The sequence below is a fragment of the Vicugna pacos genome, chromosome 11 (assembly GCF_048564905.1).
Source record: "Vicugna pacos chromosome 11, VicPac4, whole genome shotgun sequence".
NCBI lineage: Eukaryota > Metazoa > Chordata > Mammalia > Artiodactyla > Camelidae > Vicugna > Vicugna pacos.
Window position 1 is genome coordinate 49,947,398 of NC_132997.1, and position 21,525 is coordinate 49,968,922.

A 21,525-nucleotide genomic window follows, 5' to 3' on the forward strand; every position below is an offset into this window, starting at 1 on the left:
TTTCAGTTCACATCAAAGCTGTTTTTTAGAGGCATACCTTTTTTGTGGAGGGGAATGGGGACTGTTAGGGAAGAAAAATATACTGCTTTTGATGTAATTCAATCCATGTTATAAATGTGCATGTTAATCTTCATTACTGCAAAAATGCTGCCAGTTGGCCTATTGAACTTTCCAGACTCAATTGGAAAGCTGGTCTCCTTAAATCTGTTTAAATGGTCTCTCATCAAAAATTAACACATTCAACTAGCTACACTATTTCTTTTCTACAAAGCTGGGAATTAAATTATAATAGAGCCTGTTCTCAGTGGGATAATTTTTTTCCCTCTGTTTACTTGGCATCTATGAAAATTGCACTAGAGAAGATGAATAGATATATCTTTTGATGTGCACTTTGGGGAATGAGATTAAAACCAGTGGTGAACTGAGATGTAGACAGTAACATCTGAATTACAACATCAAATGTAAGTGGAATGTTAGTATAACTCAGAGCCTCCAAAGTGTAAAATCCTCTGGAGCCGTAGCATACAGAAAAGGATTCTCAAAGCTAGTAAATCTTGAATATGTGATATGGTCTTAGTCCCTTCCCCCAACTGAAGTAGATTAAATTTTGCCATACCTTTTTTCACCAGAGGTATGAGAGCATTAAAGAGGTAAAAGAAACCCTACAGCTCGTGAGGCAGTTCTCGTTTTATCAGTGGGTAAACTCTTCCCTGAAGAGGAGAGATGAGCGTCCTTTGTGCACAGCTGTTTAGCGGTAGAGCTGAGACTAGATCTGGGATTGTCGGATTCCTATTACTCCATTTCATTTTCTTCCATATTACTTAGTGTTACCATTATTGTTTTAATTTCTTTTCCTTTTTTGTCTTCCACATCTCCTATGCAGGTAGATATTTGTGTGTGTTGACCACTGATATCTGATACTTTTGTTTCTTTTTGGACATTTTTATTTTATTTTGTTTTTGGTTTCTATACTTTCCACCCTAATGTAGGCACTCATAATACTTTCATTTATTAGTTGCCTCTGACTGTACTCACTACTTCCCTGTTAAATCCCTCTGCCTACCTGGTTCTTTGCATTTTATTCCATTCACTGCTGGTAGATAGGTTGGAATTCTTTTTAAAATGTTTTCATCATGTTCTTTTCCTAGTTAAGGACTTCAGTGACTCCCGGTTTGTATATGTGATCAAAATTCTCAGTTCAGCATTCGAAGGATCTTCTCAAGTGATCATGGCTTTCCTGTTTGATCATATGTCATGAATGTCTTAGTTATGCTCATTTTTGTTATAGACAAAAGCAGTGCTGCGTATGTGAATGCATTTGAGGGTTTGGAAAATGTTAATTTAAAAATGAATCAGAAGTTGATGGGCAGAAAGAAAAGATAAAAGGCAGTCTCCTTGCTGCTGAATTTTGCTAGAGTATGTGCAATAAAATGAGATGATTTCTAGGATTGGGAGGGATGTAAGAATTTTGTTGCTGAAGCTTAGGTCATAGGAAATACGAGAAAAAATTAATTCTTTCCAACTTTATCTGTAAGGGTAAGATTTAGCTCCAGCTTTGAAATTGGACCTCGGTTGAATGAAGGAGGCTAGGAGAAAGGTTTAGTTAAGAAATTACAGGTGTAGGTCCCAGAGAAGAGTCAGTAACTGGCTCAGTGATGTTAGGAGAGAGCTAAGTAGTCTAACTTGAGTTGAACCCAAATAATAAAAGACAGTTTTCTTAGTATGTTGGAGCTGAAAGTATAGTTAGGAGCCAGTACCTGTATAATTTGTAACTTGACATTTTTCATGTTAAAGTGAAATAGACAGTTAAATATTTTAAGCACCTGTGATGTAACAGACTCTGTAGTAGACTATGTGTTTACAAGAGGAAAAAAAATTTTTTTGGACTTAAAGGAAGCTAAGAGCCAAGTGTGTGGAAGGGTAGAGGACAGCAGCAATCTTACGTATGATCAGTGTATGAATTGCCATACGTACAAAGTGGAGATAATTTAAATTAGGAAGAAGTAAACTATGCTCTGAGAAAATTAAAGGGGAGACGCATGGATGATTTGTATGATTTGAATGAAATGCTGCTACAAAAATTCACGTAACCGAGAAGAAATACTCATTTCTCCTTCAGTTACCTGTGAATGGCTTTACAGTGAGTTCTTTTGGTATAACACTTTAGTAAATTTCTCAGACATCTGTGGCTGTGTCCTTACTACACTGTCTCAATTTCAGCCCAATTGGGAATAGCCCGTTTACAAATTTATTCCTTTTTTGTTGCTCTGGAACAGCATTTTAGGTACTGGCTGCTCCCTGTATCTGATGTCTCTTTACTCATTAATACTTAGTTGCCTATTTTAATAAGTAATACTTTATATCAAACTTTCCCTCTTCAAATTACCATGTGGTTTCTTGTCTTCTAATGGTGCCTTGTCTGATATAGCAGGTTTATAAGCAGTAGTACTTTTCTTACATGATTGTTCTGAGGATTAAATGGGATAATACATAGTATTGCAAAGTGTTTAGATTGCCGTCTGTCGTTGAGTAAGTACTTAGTGTTTGTTGGTGATGTTAATACTGTTATTATCATCATCATCATTGTCAAAACCACCAGTTAGGAATAACATTTCTACTTTTTGTCCACAGGATGTTTCGTCTTAACTCACTTTCTGCTTTGGCAGAACTGGCAGTGGGCTCTCGATGGTACCATGGAGGATCACAGCCCACCCAGATCAGGCGACGGCTAATGATGGTCGCTTTTCTTGGAGCATCTGCAGTAACTGCAAGTACTGGTCTCTTGTGGAAGAGGTCAGTATTATCTGAGCATCCTGTTCCTGCATGTACTTTTACTCTTCCAGTTTCTCTGCTATCTTAAAGGGATTGATTTCTGGCTTAACTTTGTATCAACATTTCTTGGCCAAATCATTTGGCATTGATAATATTTATCTATGAAATGAGATATTTCAGGAAAGTGAGCTGTCATGTCAAAGCAACAAATAGGAAATATTCTGCTTCAAGGTCTGCCTGTCTCTTCTGCTGAACAATTTATGTAATTTATCAATTTAATAATTTACTGTGTACAATTTAGTGGTTTTTAGTATATTTACAAAGTTGTGCAGCTATCAACAGTATCTAATTTTAGAAAAATTTTATCATCCCTAAAGAAACCCCATGCCATTTAACAATCACCTCCCACTTTCCCTATCCCTTCCAGCCCTAGGCAACCACTAATCTACTTTCTGCCTGTAGATTTGCCTATTCTGGGCATTTCATGTAAATGGAATCATATACTGTATGGGCTTTTGTGACTACCTTCATTCACTTAGCATAATGTTTTCAAGGTTCATCTATGTTGCACCATGAATCAGTACTTCACTCCTTTTTATAGCCAAAATAATATTCCATGATGTGGACTGTTTACCACATTTTATTTATTTGTTTATCTGTCAATGGCTATTTAGGTTGTTCTACTTTTTGGCTGTTATGAGTGATGCTACTATCAACATTTGTTTACAAATTTTGGGAGTGGAATATATTTTCATTTCTCATGGGTGTATTCCTAGGAATGAAAATGCTGAATCATATAGTTACTGTGTGTTTAACTATTTGAGAAACTGCTGGACTGTTTTCCATTCCCCCCGGTAATGTATGAGTGTCTGTGCTTACGTGTGTGAGTGTGCATGTGCATGTGTGCATGCTTAGATTTCTCATCTGTAAAATAGGAATAATGATAGTATCTATCTCATAGGGTTGTTATGATGATTATTAAGGGTGAGAGTGGTGATGGTGAAGAAAGGAGAGAATATGAGCAAAAAAGACTGACCTTCCAAAAAAAGTTGGGATCATAATATAAAAGATCTTATGTACTGTGTGAAGGAGTTGAGATTTTAATCTTAGCAGTGGTGAACTAAGGGGTTTTAAAACAAGAGATTGGCAATAGACAAGTTTTAAGAGAGATTAATATAGCAAAAACAGTGGGATAGATTAGAGTGAGGAGAAGCTACTGGCAGACGCTAATACTAGTTTGAGATGATAATGAAGGTACAGGACCCTTAGAAATGGATAGGCTTTGAAATTTTTCCAGGTAAAATGAACAGGAAGAGACAGAGAGACAGAGATCTAGATTGAGGGACAAAGAGGGAAGGAGGAAGAAAGAGGGGCAAGAAAGAAGGAAAAGAGTAAAGTAGGGAATTCAAGTTTCATCTATATGTAGCACATGTCAATTTCTTTTTTAAGGCTGAATAATATTCCATTGTATATGTGTCTTAGTCTGTTTGGAGTGCTATGACAAAAATACCATGAACTGGGTGGCTTATGAACAATAGACATTTATTTCCTATAGTTCCGGAAGCTTGGAAGTCTAAGATCTTGGCACTGAAAGATTCAATGAGGGTCAGCTTCCTCATTTTCACTGTAACCTCATGTGGCAGAAGTGGGCAAGGGAGCTCTTTCAGGCGTCTTTCAAAAGGACACTAATTCCATGACGATAGAACCCTCATGATCTAATAATCTCCAAAGGCCCCACATCCTAATACCATCACCTTGGGGGTTAGGTTTCAATGTATACATTTAGAGGGAATACTTTCAAACCATAGCAATTATATACCACATTTTATCCATTCATCTCTCAGTGGGCATTTGGGTTCCTACTGTCTTTTGGCTATTGTGAGTAATGCTGCTGTGAACATAGGCGCACAAATACATATTTGAGTCCAAATAATTGCTTGAGTGGAGATATATATATATATGTCTTTGTGTGTGTGTGTGTGTGTGTATATATATATATACACACACACACACACATATATATATATCTTTGTAATATGTTAAAAAATCAGGAAACGTGAGGCCCCTAGTTTTGTTCTTCATCTAGATTATTTGACTATTCGAGCTCCTTTGTAGTTTCATATGAATTTTAGGATTGTTTTTTCTATTTCTGTACAAAAGATATTGGGACTTTGATAGAAATTGCATTGATTCTGCAGATCTTTTTGGGTTTCAGTTTTTCAATGTTGAATTCTTCTCAGCCTCTCCCAAAAAATAGAATAGGAGAGAATGCTTCCAGACTCATTTTACAAGGCCAGCATTACTCTGATTCCAAAACCAGACAAGGACACCACAACAAAAGAAATTATAGGCCAGTATTCCTATCAAAATTCCAATGGATTTTTCACAGAAATAGAAATTTTAAAAATCCAAGAAATAAACCACCTTACATATAGTCAATATTTGACAAGGAAGCCAATAATACTAAATGGGAAAAGGATACACTCTTCAATAAATGCTGTTGGGAAAACTGCATAATCACCTACAAAAGAATGAAAATGGACCCTGTCTTAACACATTCACAAAAAATTAACTCAATTGGATCAAATATTTTAACATAAGCACTGACACTGCTTAAGTCCTATAAGAAAACTTAGAGAACGAACTCCTGGTCATTGGTCTTGCAACTGTTTTTTGGATATTACTCTTTAGGTGGTAATAGGGTGTAACCCATGTATTGTATGTGAGCAACATTCAAAGTATCATGGATATCAGCCTGTAAGTCTGTCAGGAGAAATTATTAATGCTGCTTAATTAATTGAATAAATTAATGTGTGGTTAGGAGAGTTTCTGTTATACCAGATAATACTGAATGTCTGTAGATTTTCTTTTTTGAACTTTAGGTTTTTGAGAAGTTAGCTCATAAATCACCCTTTCTAGAAGGCTTTTCTTGACCTTCTCTGTCCTTAGATATTCCTTTATCATTTCATTTGTTGCTTTCCCTATTGACTGTGAACTTCTCGAGGACAAAGATGGTCTTATTCATACTCATCCTAGCAACCAGTATAGCTCTTAAAGTGCTTAAATGATGAATTAAATAGTTTGGATCTCCTCTTTACCAGCCCATCATCTTTTAGCTACAAAAGACTCTTAAGAGGGAAAAATGCAGTGAAGTGATCCAGTACCTCACTTGGTCAAGGTTGAAAGGAAGTTTGAACTAAGGTCAAACGGTCATTTTTGAATCAGATTGGAAAAAAGCTTAAGTCAGTGTGATAGTTTCTTGTTGCTTTTTAAAAACCTGTTATTTTTAGGCTTTAGCCTTGCTTACAAATTCAAATAATTCTTTGCCTTTTTTAATATTCAGAAAACATTTTTTCAAGTAAATGAAATAAAAACTATTGGTTTAAATCTTCTCTAAATAGTCAAATGAAAGGAACACATTTAGAATTTTCATGATTGAATTATCTTAATCACAGTTTTTTTTTCTAACCCCCTTTCTGGTCAACATAGGACTTCCATTTTGTTTCTTAATCAGCTACAGACATTGTCCTCTTTGTAAGACACTAGGTTGGAAACTCTGAGAACTTTAAAAATACAATGTCCACTCTTCTTAATTACTTTATCTGTTAGATTGAAACATATGGCATTGCTGATTTTTGATAGTTTTTGATTTGTATAAACAACAGTGGCATTTCGGTCCACCTGGTAAAGAGCAAGGTAAATTCTGGGAAAGCAAATAACCATAAAGAGCACTAAATTATATATTATGGTTCAGTCACTAAATGGTGTAGGAGTTTGAAGGAAAAGAGTCATTACCGTTATTATTATCAGTTTCAATCCCTAATCAGCCCAAGGAGCGTCTACTCAACATTCAGTTTTTTCTTGCTATTGATAATTGAATAAACCTGGAAAGCCCTTCAGATCATTTGTCTTCATGTAGAATTTTTTTTTCATGTAGAAATTTTTATCTGAATACCTGTTTGCAGTTCTTTTGGTCTCACATTTCTTCTTTCAGTGCATTTTTTTAAACTGTGGTAAAAATATATACAATATAAAATTTACCATCCTTGAATATAACCTTTAAAAACTGTGAATCACTATATTTTACACCTGTAACTTATATAATGTTGTACATCAACTATACTTCAATTTAAAAAAAAGAAAAAATTTACCATCGAAGCCATTTTTAAGTATACAGGTCAGTAGCGTTAAGTATATTCACACTATTGTCAAACAGATCTTCAGAACTTTTCATCTTGCAAAACTGAAAGCCTATACCCATTAAATAGCAATTCCTCTGTGCCCCTTCTCTGCATCCCCTTGTTACCGACATTCTAGTTTCTGTCTATGAAATAGAGTATGTTAGATACTTCATATAAGTAGGATCATACAATATTTGTATTTTTCTGACTGGCTTATTCTATTTAACATAATGCCCTAAAGGTTCATTGAGGTTGTAGTATATGACAGGATTGCTTTTCCTTTTCTGGGTTTTTTTTTTTTTCAGTTTTCTTAAAAAAATTTTTTAAACCTTTTTTATTGATTTATAATCATTTTACAATGTTGTGTCAAATTCCAGTGTTCAGCACAATTTTTCAGTCATACATGAACATATTCATTGTCACATTTTTTTCTCTGTGAGCTACCATAATATTTTGTGTATATTTCCCTGTGCTATACAGTGTAATCTTGTTTATCTATTTTACAATTCTGAAATCCCGTCTATCCCTTCCCACCCTCCACCCCCTTGGCAACCACAAGTTTGTATTCAATGTCTGAGTCTATTTCTGTTTTGTATTTATGCTTTGTTTTTTTGTTTGTTTGTTTTTGTTTTTTAGATTCCACATATAAGCGATCTCATATGGTATTTTTCTTTCTCTTTCTGGCTTACTTCACTTAGAATGATATTCTCCAGGAGCATCCATGTTGCTGCAAATGGCATTATGTTGTCGGTTTTTATGGCTGAGTAGTATTCCATTGTATAAATATACCACCTCTTCTTTATCCAGTCACCTGTTGATGGACATTTAGGCTGTTTCCATGTTTTGGCTATTGTAAATAGTGCTGCTATGAACATTGGGGTGCAGGTGTCATCCTGAAGTAGGGTTCCTTCTGGATATAAGCCCAGGAGTGGGATTCCTGGGTCATATGGTAAGTCTATTCCTAGTCTTTTGAGGAATCTCCACACTGTTTTCCATGGTGGCTGCACCAAACTGTATTCCCACCAGCAGTGTAGGAGGGTTCTCCTTTCTCCACAGCCTCTCTAGCATTTGTCATTTGTGGATTTTTGAATGACGACCATCCTGACTGGTGTGAGGTGACAATACAAAAAGCTGCACATAATTAATGCCTGCAACCTGATGAGTTGGAGATAAGTATACACCCATGAATCATCACTGTGATCTATGCTGTATACATCTCCATTACCTCCAGAAGTTTCCTCCTACCCTCTTGTTAATTATTATTATGTGTTTTATGTTTGATAAAATATATAATGTAAGATCTACCTTAGCAAATTTTTAAGTATACAGTGCAGTATTGTTAACTACAGGCACTGAGCTGTGTAGTTGATCTCTAGGACTTATTTATCTTGTGTAACTGAGACTTTGTATCCTTTAACTAATACCTCTCCAACCCCCGGAAACCACCATTTCATTCTCTGCCTTTATGATTTTCACTGTCTTATATTAATCATGTAAGTGGTATAATGTAGGATTTGTTCTTCTGTGTCTGGGTTATTTCATTTAGCATTATGTCCTCTAAGTTCACCTGTATTTGTCACAAATGGCAGGATTTCCTTCTTTTTTAATGCTGAATAATATTCCATTGTATGTGTGTACACCACATTTCCTTTATTTGTTGACTGATAAGACATTTAGGTTGCTTCGGTATCTTGGCTTCTGTGAATCATACTGCAGTGAACGTGGGAATGTATATATCTCTTTGAGATCCTGATTTCAGTTCCTTGAGATATATACTCAAGGGGTTGAAGTGGGGTTGCTGAATCATATGGCTGTATCCATTTACATTCTCACCTACAGTGTACCAGAGATCCCTTTTCCTCATACACTTGGCCTACATCTATTATCTTTTGGGTTTTTTTTTTTTTTTTGGAGAAAAGCCATCCTACCAGATGTGAGATGATATCTCTTTGTGGTTTTGATTTGCATTTCCCTGATGATTATTGATGTTGAGCACCTTTTCATATCTATGTTTGCTATTTGTGTATCTTCTTTGGAGAATTGTCTATTTAGTTCCTTTGCCCATTTTTAAAATCAGGTTATTTTGCTACTGTGTTATAAGTGTTCCTTATACGTTTTAAATATTAACCCTTTATTAAATATATAGTTTGCAAATATTTTCTCCCAAAATTTCAGTAGTTTTGTAAGTTGCCCTTTCATTTGGTTGATTGTTTCCTTTGCTCTGCTGAAGGTTTTTAGTTTCACTCAATCCTGCCTGTCTGTTTTTGCTTTTGTTCCCTGTGCTTTTGTGTCATATCCTTTATATTTAAGGCTGAATATTATTCTATTATATGTATATAATACATTTCATTTATCCATTATCTGTCAATGGACATTTGGGTTGCTTCCACATTTTAGCTATTGTGAGTAATGCTGCTGTTAATGTGAGTGTACAAAAATCTCTTCATGACCTTGCTTTCAAATCTTTTTGATATATAACCAGATGTGGGATTGCTGGATCATATGTTAGTTCTGTTTTTAATTTTCTGAGGAACCTTTTCATGTAGAAGTTTTTACGAATTTCGTTGTTACTGTTCTTGCTAAGCTCTATCTGAAAATCTTTATTTGGTTGATATGATAAATCTTCTTGATTAATACAGATTTTTTGGGTTTTTATTTTGCACATTCAGGGCCCTTGCAGAATCTCCACCATCTGTAAACAACCTAAAGAGTGAACTTGGTGATAAAGGGAAGAATAAAGATGAAGGGGAAGATTGTAACCATGAAAAAAAGGCTGCAGGTATTAGTCTTGAGCCCTGTCCAGAAGAGAAAAAGAAGAAACGTTCTGGATTCAGAGACAGAAAAGTATGGAATGCAATCTTATAAATTAATTAGATCTGTAGTTAATTCGTAATTAGAATAATGTAGTTGAGTCCTTTTTATCATGTATTTCAGATGGTTCATATTCACTTTGAAATTATTCACCCTTTTGCTATTTTTCATCATGTTCTAAGGCAAATGTACTCTTTAAATATGAAGTTAATTGAGGTAGTAAAAAGAATCTAAGATTGGTAATCAGGATTAGCATACATTTTCCTTGTTCTTTCAATTCAACTGCTTGAGGTGACTGTCGCTTTTTGGGTCTTTCTAATGCTGAATGTTCATATATATGTGAAGTTGATTTTTGTGGTATCCTGATTTGTGATGTCTAATTGTAAAGGCAGAAGGAAATCTCTTTGGAAGGATACAAATATTTCCAAAAAATCAACTACTTTTGAGGATAGCATAAATGGCATATAACTTTAGCATTTTATATCTTTAACACAATTTGCTATTATATAGCTCTACCTGAGAAAATTTTAGTTCTGCTATAGTAATATCAATGATATTGGGCATTTGAATTCAGCAGGCTAATTATCAAAAGTTGAAGGAGTGAATTTCTTAAATATTTTGTATGTTAACATTGAAATTTAGGGAATTACCTTCACTTGCTGAAATATAGCTAATCAATGCAACAAGATAATTTGAGTTAGTGAGTGTGTGTGGTGGGGAGTGTGTGTGTTTGCATTTTCAATCAAAAAGAGTTCCTTTGAGAAATTTGGATCTTCTGTTTGATCTTTTGTTTGTTTGAGTGAAGCTATTAAACATGTCTTCTCATTTCCCAAATCCATTTCTGATTAAGGTAAATTTGAATAAAAGTTGTGTATCACAAGTTAATTGTCAATCATTCCATTGTTTCCAAAATGATACATTTATTTAATCTTTTGCTGTGAGTGAACTCAAGGAAAGTTCAAATTTACTTTGCTCCAGCAGCTTCATTTATAGTCAGACTTTCCATTTAAAATGTGGGACTGAAATAACCCAAATAAACATTTATTTTTGAGCCTTCCATTTTCCACTGCCACTTTCTGCTTAGCAGATGACTGTATCTCATACTTCACAGAAAAAAATGAAAGCTGGCAGTGTAATTCACTCAGTTTGTAACTCCTGTAGCTATAAAACCTTTCTAATCTGTATCTGAAATAATTCTTACTTCTTTCACTGAAGTCGCAGTGAATGAATAACCAAGAACCTGTTAAACATTTACTCTTTCTCTATCTCATTTTTTCAGTTACTCTTTGCTATTCATTCTTTTACATAGTCCACATAGACATGTCAAAAATTCTTCTATCTTTAATTAAATAATAAACTTTACTTTTGAGCATGCATTTTTTCTAGCTACAGTCCCATTCAGATTCTTTCCCTACAATATCAAACTGCTCCAGTCTTTACAATACTGTCTTTGACATCATCACTTTTCATTTAAACTTTTTGCTTTTGTTCTTTTATATTCTCTTGATTTTTCTGTAATATTTCAAATATCCAGTGAAAAAAATAGAGACTAGTATAATGAACATGTATGTACCCACACTTATTTTTGTTAAGTTTTAACATTTGGCTGTATTTGCCTCAGTTTTTTTTTTTTTAAGAAGAAACAAAATGAATATTAAAAATACACTGCTTAATACTCTCCCAGGTCCACTTTTCACTCTTCTTCTTCAGATGTAAACCAGTGTCCTAAATTTGCTATTTTTTTACTCCTACACATGGCCTGGTTGTTTTATTTTATTGTAATTTTTAAAAAGTCCTCAAATACAAAGAGCTAGGACAATCGTATCACTTAGTTCATGGCATACTATTGTTAGTTTACACGTGCTTCTCTCTTTCATTTTATTTAGCTTCATTTTATTTTTTATTTTTTATTTTACTGCCCCTTCTGAAGTCTCACATTCTCAATTCTGAAAAATTCTCACACATTGCTTCAGCACTGATTCGTTGTCATTTCTTTTCTTTTGGAACTCTTCTTTAGTGTATGTTGGATCCTCATAACATATCCTGCATATCTTTTAAAGACTTTTTTCATATTTTTTTCTTTAGTTCTTCCCCTACTTCCCCATGGTCTCTACTTTCTTTTTCTTTCAATTTTTTTGTGTGTGATAAAGTACATATCCCATAAAACTTACCACATTAACCATTTTTAAGTATACAGTACAGTGGTATCAAATGCATTCATAATATTGTGGAACCATTACCATCATCCATCTTCATAACTGTTTTCATCTCACAAAACTGAAACTCTATTCCCATTAACTGTAACTCCTACTACTCCCTTCATCCCAGCCTTTGGAAACCACCATTCTACTTTCTGTCTGAGTTTGAATACTTAAAAGAACCTCATACAAGTGAAATGGTATAGTATTTGTTTTTTTGTGACTGGCTTGTTGCACCTAGTGCAGTGTTCTCAAGACTTATCATGTTGTAGCATATGTCAGAATTTTCTTTCTTTTTAAGACTCAGTAATATTCCATTGTCTGTATATACCACATTTTCTCATCCATTCATCTCTTGATGGATATTTGAGGTGCTTCTACATTTTAGCTATTGTAAATAATGATGCTGTGAATATGAGTATTCAGATACCTCTTTGAGACCCTGGTTTTCATTCTTTTGGGTATATACTCAGAAGTGAAATTGCTGGATCATATGGTAATTCTAATTTCGATTTTCTTATGGAACTGCCATCCTGTTTTCTACAGTGCATTTCCCTGATGATTACTTATGTTGAACACCTTTTCATAAACCTTTTGGCCATCTCTATGTCTTCTTTGGAGAACTTTTCAGATCCTCTGCACATTTTTAAATCACATTTGAAAAAATATTATGTTATGAGTTCTTTGAATTTGACAAAATGTAACATCCTTTCATGATAAAAGCTTCTGTTGAGTATAGAAAGAACATACCTCAATATAAGAAGGACCATATATGACAAACCCACAGCTAATGTATTCAATGGAGAATGTTTGAAATCTTTCCTCTAAGATGAGGACAAGACAAAGGTGTCCATTCTTAACACTCTTACTCTTCTAGACTTGGCTTATAAAATCTCCCACAGGGTTTTTCAACACCCTTTTTCCCTCCCTGAGGACTGGAATTGCTATGACCAAAATTGACCTTAGAAGCCTTATTGGCAGTTGTCAGCTTGATATTAGTTCTTTACTTGTTTTCTAGGGGTTGTAGTTGCCAGGGCTGCCAACAAGAGAATTAGGAGGGGCCTGTTTCCCCTGGCACAGATACAAGAAGTGAACTTGGAACTCTTTCACCCAGATTACTCTGGGCCCTTGCTGGGGTCTTCTGAACTTCTCAAGAGGCTCCAGAAACAGGCTGCAGCCCAGTGCCAACTTCCCTTCACATGTGCCCACCAGGCTGTCAGGGGAAATTGAAGAAAGATGGGGGATGGGGGAGGATCCATCCAATCAAACCCAGAGTAGGAGAAGATTAACACCCTTGTCTCTGGGTCCCCTCCAGGTAGGAGCAGAGGTCTTGGATTCAGCAAAATGCTCGGGGCCGATAGTGTGAGCCTAACTGGGATGTGCAGCATTAGGGTAGAGTCACTTCGCACAGGATGGTGTGAGTTGTGGGTTTTGGTCGACTGGCCAAAGGCATGGCTTTGGAAAGTGTCGGCCACCTGGCCCATCAGCCCAGCCTGTTCACTCTACCATCTCAGAGTAGTTGGGTGCAACTACTATTTGGCTGTTCTTGTTCATTTCATGTAGGAAATATAATGCCTGAATTTTGATCCGGTTGAGTCTGGCAGCTTAGTAAAAACAGCTATCTTAACATCATGAAACTCAAGAATGTTTTAAGTGAATGATTGAATGTTACTATTATAATTCCCTTAGTAAATCTTTTCACCAGGCTAAACATTCCAGAATCCTTCAACAGTTTTCTGTATATAGCTTCCAAGCCTTTGTTATCTTGGATGCTATATTTTAAACTCTTTACATGTTAATTTGTTAGTGTTCCTTTAACTTGACTACTTAAAAGGAGGCAGCTCCTTATCAAATTATATGAAATTGATCTTTAAGATACACTGCTAAGTGAAAAAAAGCAAAAATACACTATATAGTATGTCTATACTAAACTCGACCAATGCGGGAATGCAAAAAGTTTTTTACTTTCCTTGACCTGTTGTTTCAAAACAAAAATGAATTCATAATATTAAGCGTATTTTTGGCAACAGTCAAGGATCTGATTTGCAGTCTGAAAATCATTGACTTTTAAGTTCTTATTTTTCTACCTTATCTTATATATGATTGACGTAACTGTTTAGTTCACAAAGCCACCTTTGGTAGTTTATACCCTAAATATTCCAAACTGATTATTTTTTGTTCTGTAGGCAGTATGACCCAGCAGATACTTGTAGTAAAATGTAAAATACCCTTAATTTAAGACTTTTAGCCAAGTCTCAAGGCTGATAAAGGGTTGAAAGGCTCTTAGTGTGTTTTCCTCATGCCAAATCTATTGAAAAATTTTCTCAAATCAGACTTTAATGAAAATTAGCATTAGAAAGATTCCTGACATGTATAGTTACAAATTAGCATTACTTCCTTAGTGGCTGAAAGCACATCTGGTAGTGGAATTGAGACCATTGTTAAACAGCTGCTGTCAGTGACCTCAAAGTGACCATCTAGCCAGAACTGACAGTTACAGTAATAGCTGTGTTAATAAGGCAAATTAAAAACATTACTAATGCTTTTCGTAATATACTGAATTGCTTTATAGACATTGAACTAATGGGTTTTTAGATTGTATTGCCTTGATATAGTCTCTAACCACTTATTTATAAGGTACTATTTCATGTTGGTAATCTTAACATAGGAAATTCAAGTATGAGAGAAATCTTTTTACCAAAGTACTGTATAGTTTGTAGAAGAATATTATGCAAAAGATAACAGTATTTTGTATGGTCCATGCGCAGAATGGGGGCTTGCGTGCCAGATAAAGAGATAGGCTTTTATATAAACATTACACTCATTTAGTTAAGTGTATACCATATTTGATTTTGTCCTATTCAAATATTTGCTTATGTTCTTCCTAAAAGTACTCTTTTCTAAATATGCTGTATTTAAATGTTCTCTGAAAGTTTGTTTAATTTTGTATTCAAAAGTAAGAATCTTATTGCTTCAGACCTGTTAATAATTGAGTTTCTATGATATGTAATTTTACTTTTTTATGCTATTGTTTAATGTACTTTGTGTTTGAAAGACTGTGAACTATTCGGACCTATGAAGTCTCACATCTGTTCTGTTTTAGGATCCAGGAAATTGCAAAGAAATAAAAACTGTAAAGTCAGTACCTTTTTAAAAACTTGATATTTAAAAAATTACAGGGTACTCTATATATGGTATTATATCCAGTTACTAAGACCTTTTGAATTCTTGTGTGACATTTTTCAATTTTGTTAGCTTTCAACGATTTAAGAAATCAGAAAATTATTTTTAAAATTCTGAACAAAACAAGCATTGCCTTAACTAGAATATAAATGGTATATCAGAAGAAAGAGGTTCACAATTTTTTGAAACACGAGTAATTTCTAATGTAAAAAATCCAGTTATAGAAAAAATGATAGAAAGTTCCCCCAAAATAAGGTAGGAAATACATGAAAATGAGATTTTCTTAATATAGTAACACTCTCTGAATTTCTAATTTTAGGTGATGGAATACGAGAATAGGATTCGCGCATATTCCACACCAGACAAAATCTTCCGATATTTTGCCACCTTGAAAGTAATCAGTGAGCATGGTGAATCTGAAGTGTTTATGACACCACAAGATTTTGTGCGATCCATAACACCCAATGAAAAACAACCAGAACGTAAGTTGCTAAAGTGAAAAATAAGATTGTGATATTTTATTATATGCTACTTTGTTTCTTTATATATTACCTTAATTTTATAAGTCATGCAATAATTATATTCATTGTGTAGCTACTGAATATCAGACATTATATTAGGCTTTAGGTGTACAAAAGAGGAGCCTAAGAGTTAAAGGGTTGAAGGGGTTGTACCCCTCTGGCTGAGATTCATAGCCTGTAAAGAGAATATTCCTAAAGGCGATGTGATACAGATATGACTGCCATCAAGTTACTCTTTGGTGAGATAGACAGAGATAGTAACAGGCAATTTCAGGAATGTGGTGATTTGTTAAAGAACAGATACTTCGACAGTATAAAGAAGGGGCACTTAACTCAATCTGGAAGTTTAGAGAATGGTTTCTAGAGAATACATCTAAATTTGAATAAATGTTAGACAAAGAATAAAGGAAAGTATGTCTCTTCTAGCAGAAACAGCCTGAACAACGAGATGTGAGAAAAGAAAGTAAATGGCGTAATATTATAAGTTAAAGGTAATAAATTACAAATGTACATGGGAGACATACTGGGAAATATGACAGAATAGGGGGCTCCAAAAAACAGTTCTTTCACTGAAGCAATCATTAAGATGCCAAAAATGGACAGAATCAACTTTTTTGAAATGTTGGGATGTAATTTAAAAATTTACAGCAACCAGCACTATGCCTCATGAAGAAAGAGACTGATAAATTTTGAGAATAAAGTTTTGTGGCCTTTTGTTTACCTGCCTACCATGCCCTATTTCCCAGCTTAGCAGTAGCCATGAAGATAGCAGACTACATTCCTAGTGTTGGCTTTCTAGTGATGGGGAGGGAATTCACTAGGGGGCAATACAGACGTTGTCCTCATAAAATTGTGGTTGTGCATTTTGACTCATCTGGTAGTTTCCTGAGCTCCTAGCACAAAGGCTTGACTTTTGTTTCACCCACTTCAAGCTGAAATGGCTTCCCAGGTGTCTACCTACTGAGAAAAATTAAAGACATATACCACCTGTAGCCATTGGGCCAAGAGAGGGAAGGTGGGACAAGCAGCAGACAGACTGAAAAGCCTGGGAAGGAGGAGGCTGAGCAGAAGGATTTCAGGGAATAAGGGCTTTGAAGGGCTACTGCAGATACTGGGGAATTCAGAGAGATGCTCAGGGCTAGACACATGTTTGGAAAAGACTTGAGTGGGCTTGTATTTCTTGCTGATATTTGTGCTCCATACAAGAAGGAGGTGAAAGTTAACACAGAGTCATAGGAGATCTAGCAAAACATCAAAAGAAGGCCCTAGCTCATAGCCAGTCTACAGATACTAGGAGAGTTGGGCTATGGGGTTTTCTGTTTTGTTTTGTTTTTTCATTATTTTTGCCTCCAGCATTTAAGGAAATCTCTGTGAGGTCATTTGATGACTGCTGAGATAATAGAACAGAAACTTCAGTGATAACATATGACAAGGAATACAGTCTTTGCAAAAACAGTTTGGAAAAATCATTAGACAAAATGATGACTGTAGTCCTCAACAAGTTACAACATCAAACCCTGGGAAGCAGGGAGAATCTGATTTCCAGAATTACTACATTGCAGTATTCAAAATGTCCAATTTTTAATTTAAAAAATTGCATGGCATGCCAACAATAACCAGTAATGTATAACTCATTAATAGGAAAAGAAAGAAATTGATAGAAACCATCCTGAGGAAATCCAGGCATTGCACTTACTAGACAAAGATTTTAAATCAGATACCTTAAATATGCCCAAATTGCTAAAGGTAACTATAGACAAAGAACTGTAGAAAATAGGGAGAATTATGTATTAATAAATAGAAAATATCCCTAAAGAAATAGAAATTATAAAAAGAAAATGAGTAGAAATTATTGAGCCGAAAAGTACAGTAGATAAAAGGAAAAATTTACTGAAAGAGTTCAATACAGATTTGAGCAGCTAGATTAAAAAAAAAATCAGAGAACTTGAAGATGGTTCAATTTGATGTCTAGTCTGAGAAGCAGAAAGCAAGAAAATTAAATGAAAATGAATGAAAATAAGATACATATGGGACAATATTAAGTGTAACAACATATGCATAATGGGAGTCCAAGGAGAAGTTAAGACATTCATAGATAATGAAAAGTGGAGGAAGTTTGTTGCTAATGATATCCCCATAAGAAATGCTAAATGGAATCCTCTCGGCTGAAGTGAAAGCATACTGGATATTAACCAAAGTCATAAAAAGAAAATTTTTAAATGATAAAGACCAGTAAAGGTAACTACATAGGGAAATACAAAGTCAGTATTGTTTTATTTTTGGTTTTTAACTTCCTTTTGTTTCCTATATGATTTAAAAGACTAATGTTTAAAATAACCATTATAAGTGAATTAATGTTGATTCAGACTAGCTTATTATCAATTTAAGATGTTAATTGTAATCTGCAGATTAACCACTAAGAAAATAACTTTTATAAAAGTACAGAAAAGAAAATGAAGAGGGAATAGAAATGGAAGACTAGAAAAAAAATCAAACAAAAGTGGGCATGATTGGAGGAATTGAGGGACATAAAAGATGTATACAAAATGCAAATAACAAGATGACAGAAACAAGTCCTTCTTGTTAGTAATCACTTTAAATATAAATGAATTAAATACACTAATTAAAAGACAGAGATTGACAGGATAAAAGAATATGATCTTGCTATTTAATGTCTACAGGAAATTTACTTTAGGTCCAAGACATAAATAGGTTGAAAGTGAAAGGATACAGATAATAACCTAAAGAGAATTGAGGTGACTGTACTTATATCAGACAAAATAGACTTTAAGTAAGAAATTGTTATAAGAGACAAAGATGGAGATTATATATTGATAAAAGGGTCAGTTCATCAACAAGGTGTAACAGTGATAAATATATACCCACCAAATGACAGACCCCAAAATATATGAGAGAAAGATTGACAGAATTAAAAAGAGAAATAGTTCTACAGTAACGGTTAGAGACTTCAGTACCCCTGTTTCAGTAATGAATAGACCATCTAGACAGAAGGTCACTAAAGAAATAGAGGACTTAATACTATAAACCATGTAATAGACATGCATAGAACACTCCACTCAAGAGCAGCAGAATACACGTTCTTCTCAAACACACATCAAATGTTCTTCAGAGTAGACCAGATAGACCACATGTTAGGCTACAAAACAAGTATTAATAAAAATGTTAAAAGATTAAAATGATAACAAAGTTTCTTTTCTGATCACAGTATTATGAAGTTGTCCTTCAATAACAGAAGGAAAATTAGAACATATATAAATGTGTGGAAAGTAAATAGTACGCTCTTAAACAAGCAGCAGATCAAAAGAAGAAATCACAAGAGAAATTAAAAAATACTTTGAGAATGGAAAAGAAAACAGAACTTACTTAAACTGATGTAATGCTACAAAAGCAGTGCTCAGAGGGAAACTTACAGTTGTAAACACCTGCATGTAAAAAGAAGAAACATCTCAGATCAATTTCCTAACTTCATACTTTATGGAACTTAGGGAAAAAAAGAGTGAACAAAAATCCAAAGATAGCTGAAATAAGGAAATAATAAAAGCTAATGCAGAGGTAAATGAAGTGGAGAATAGAAAAACAATAGAGAGAATCAATGAAACAAAAAGTTGTTTCTCTGAAAAGATCAACAAAATTGAGAAACCTTCAGCTAGACTAAGAAAAAAGGAGCAAAGAAGCAAAAAACTAAAATCAGAAATAAAAATGGGGATATTACTACCTACTTTACAGAAATAAAAAGGATTATAAGGTAATACTATAAGCAATTATATACCAACAAATTGGATTACCTAGGTGAAATGGACAAATTCCTAGTAACACAAACTACCAGAAGTGAAAAAGAACTCTTAAAATTCAACAAAAAGACAAACAACTCCAGTAACAAATAGGTAAGGACTTGAATAAACATTTCTCCAAACAAGGTATACAAATGGCCAATAAGCACATGAAAAGGTATTTGATATCATTAGTCATGAGAGAAATGCAAATCAAAACCACGATATACCACTTCACATCACACCCACTAGGTTGTCTCTAATTTAAAAGCAAATGAGTGTTGATGAACATGTGGAGAAATCAAAGCCCTCATAAGTTGCTGGTGAAAATGTAAGATAGTGCGACCACTGTGAAAAGCAGTTTGGCCATTTCTCAGAAATGTAAACAAAGAATTACTATGACTCAACAATTCCACCCCTAGTATAAACCCTAAAGAATTGAAAACAGGTACTCAAATAAGTATTTATACATGTATGTTCATAGCAGCACTGTTTATAATGCCCCCAAAGTGGAACCATCCTAAATGTCCTTTAACAGATGAACAGATAAACGAATTGTGGAATATACATACAATGGAATATTATGCAAATGTGGATGAACCCTGAAAACATGCGAAGTGAAACAAACTTGACACAAAAGGTCACATATCATATGATTTCATTTGTATAAAATATCTAACATACATAAATCCGTAGAGACAGAAAGCAAATTGTCAGTTGCCAGCAGCTGAGTTGGGGAAATGAGGACTTACTGCTTAACGGGTACGAGGTGTTTTTTGTTTTTTGGAGTGATGAAAATATTTTCAAACTAGTTAGAGGTGGTAGTGACACAACACTGCGAATGTACTAAATACCACTGAACTGGACACTTTAAAATGGTTATTTTATGTTACTTGAATTTCACCTTAGTTTAAAAAGGGGAAAAAAGAATATACTATCAATTCTCATTATTTGCAGATTTTGTATTTGCAAATTTACATGCTCATTAAAATTTACTTGTAACACCATAATCAGTACTTAATGGTGCTTCTGTAGTCATTTGTGGCTTTGCACAGTCCTGTGAAAAATTTGAGTCACCCCCTGTGCATGTTCCCAGCTGAGGTCAAAGTAGAGCTTTGTCCTTTTGTTTCAAGGTTCATACTTTGAACAGGTGTCCTTTGCTTTGCGTATTTAGTGCCATGTTTTTCGAACTTCTTTGCTTTATCTTGGTGATCACTGTTTCTCTTCCCACCACCCAGTGTAGTACTGAAGTCCTGCCTAGTGTCCTTAAGCATAAGATGGCTGTGATGTACCTTAAGAAGAAAATGTGTGTGAGATAAGCTTTCTTCAGTGCTGTTAGCCATGAGTTCAATGTTGATGAATCAGGGATATATAGAGAGAGAAAGAATGAATCAAATATATATATAGTTATATGTGTAGCAAATATATATGGAAGGAAGGGAGAGAAAATAAGGTGTCTTTAAATAAGGTTATATATTGACCAGTTAAAAAATCAGGATCCTGTGACCAGAGGATCTTAGGAACCTAACCCTGTATTTCTCCTAGGAGTAATAAGTCAATATTCACCAATTCATTGTTCGTGACAACTTGATAGAACATAACTATCAGAATTATAACCAATTGTATATGGTACAGTGGTAGGATATGAAAAAGAAACTATTTCTTTAGAGAGTGTGTTGTAAGGAAGGTATCCTGAAGGGGATGGCATTTGAGCTGTGTTTTAAAAAGGGAATAATAGTTCATCATATATATGAGCGAGAAGAGGCATCACTCAGAGTAAATTGTTTGTTCAAAAATATAGACGTGAAATAGCAGTGTGAACTTGGAGAACCAAAAACACTACGGCATTTTCTAACAGGAGAGTTTATAATGTTTTGCCCATTTTTATTAACATTCATACATCTCTAGGACAAGTGAAACCCTCAAAGGTGCAGGAAAGTTGCCATATATTTTCCCCCCCTTAGGAAAATTTTTAAACATGGAAAATACAGAGAGTAATATAAGCAACCCATATATTCCTATCACTTAGATTCAACACTGTCAACGCTGATCTTATTTCATCTATAAC

The 21,525-nt window shown here is 34.4% G+C and overlaps 1 protein-coding gene across 3 annotated transcripts in view; it reads left to right on the top strand.

The window, feature by feature from the left end:
• Positions 1–21,525, top strand: part of MICU1 (mitochondrial calcium uptake 1) — a 191,805-nt gene that overhangs the window by 34,612 nt on the left and 135,668 nt on the right. For all 3 annotated transcript variants that reach the window (XM_072971337.1, XM_006212857.4, XM_072971338.1), the window contains exons 2-4: positions 2,632–2,793; positions 9,623–9,797; positions 15,465–15,627. In XM_072971337.1, the coding sequence (XP_072827438.1) occupies positions 2,633–2,793; positions 9,623–9,797; positions 15,465–15,627 (499 nt within the window). In that variant the 5' untranslated portion in view covers position 2,632. The remainder of the gene's footprint in view (positions 1–2,631; positions 2,794–9,622; positions 9,798–15,464; positions 15,628–21,525) is intronic.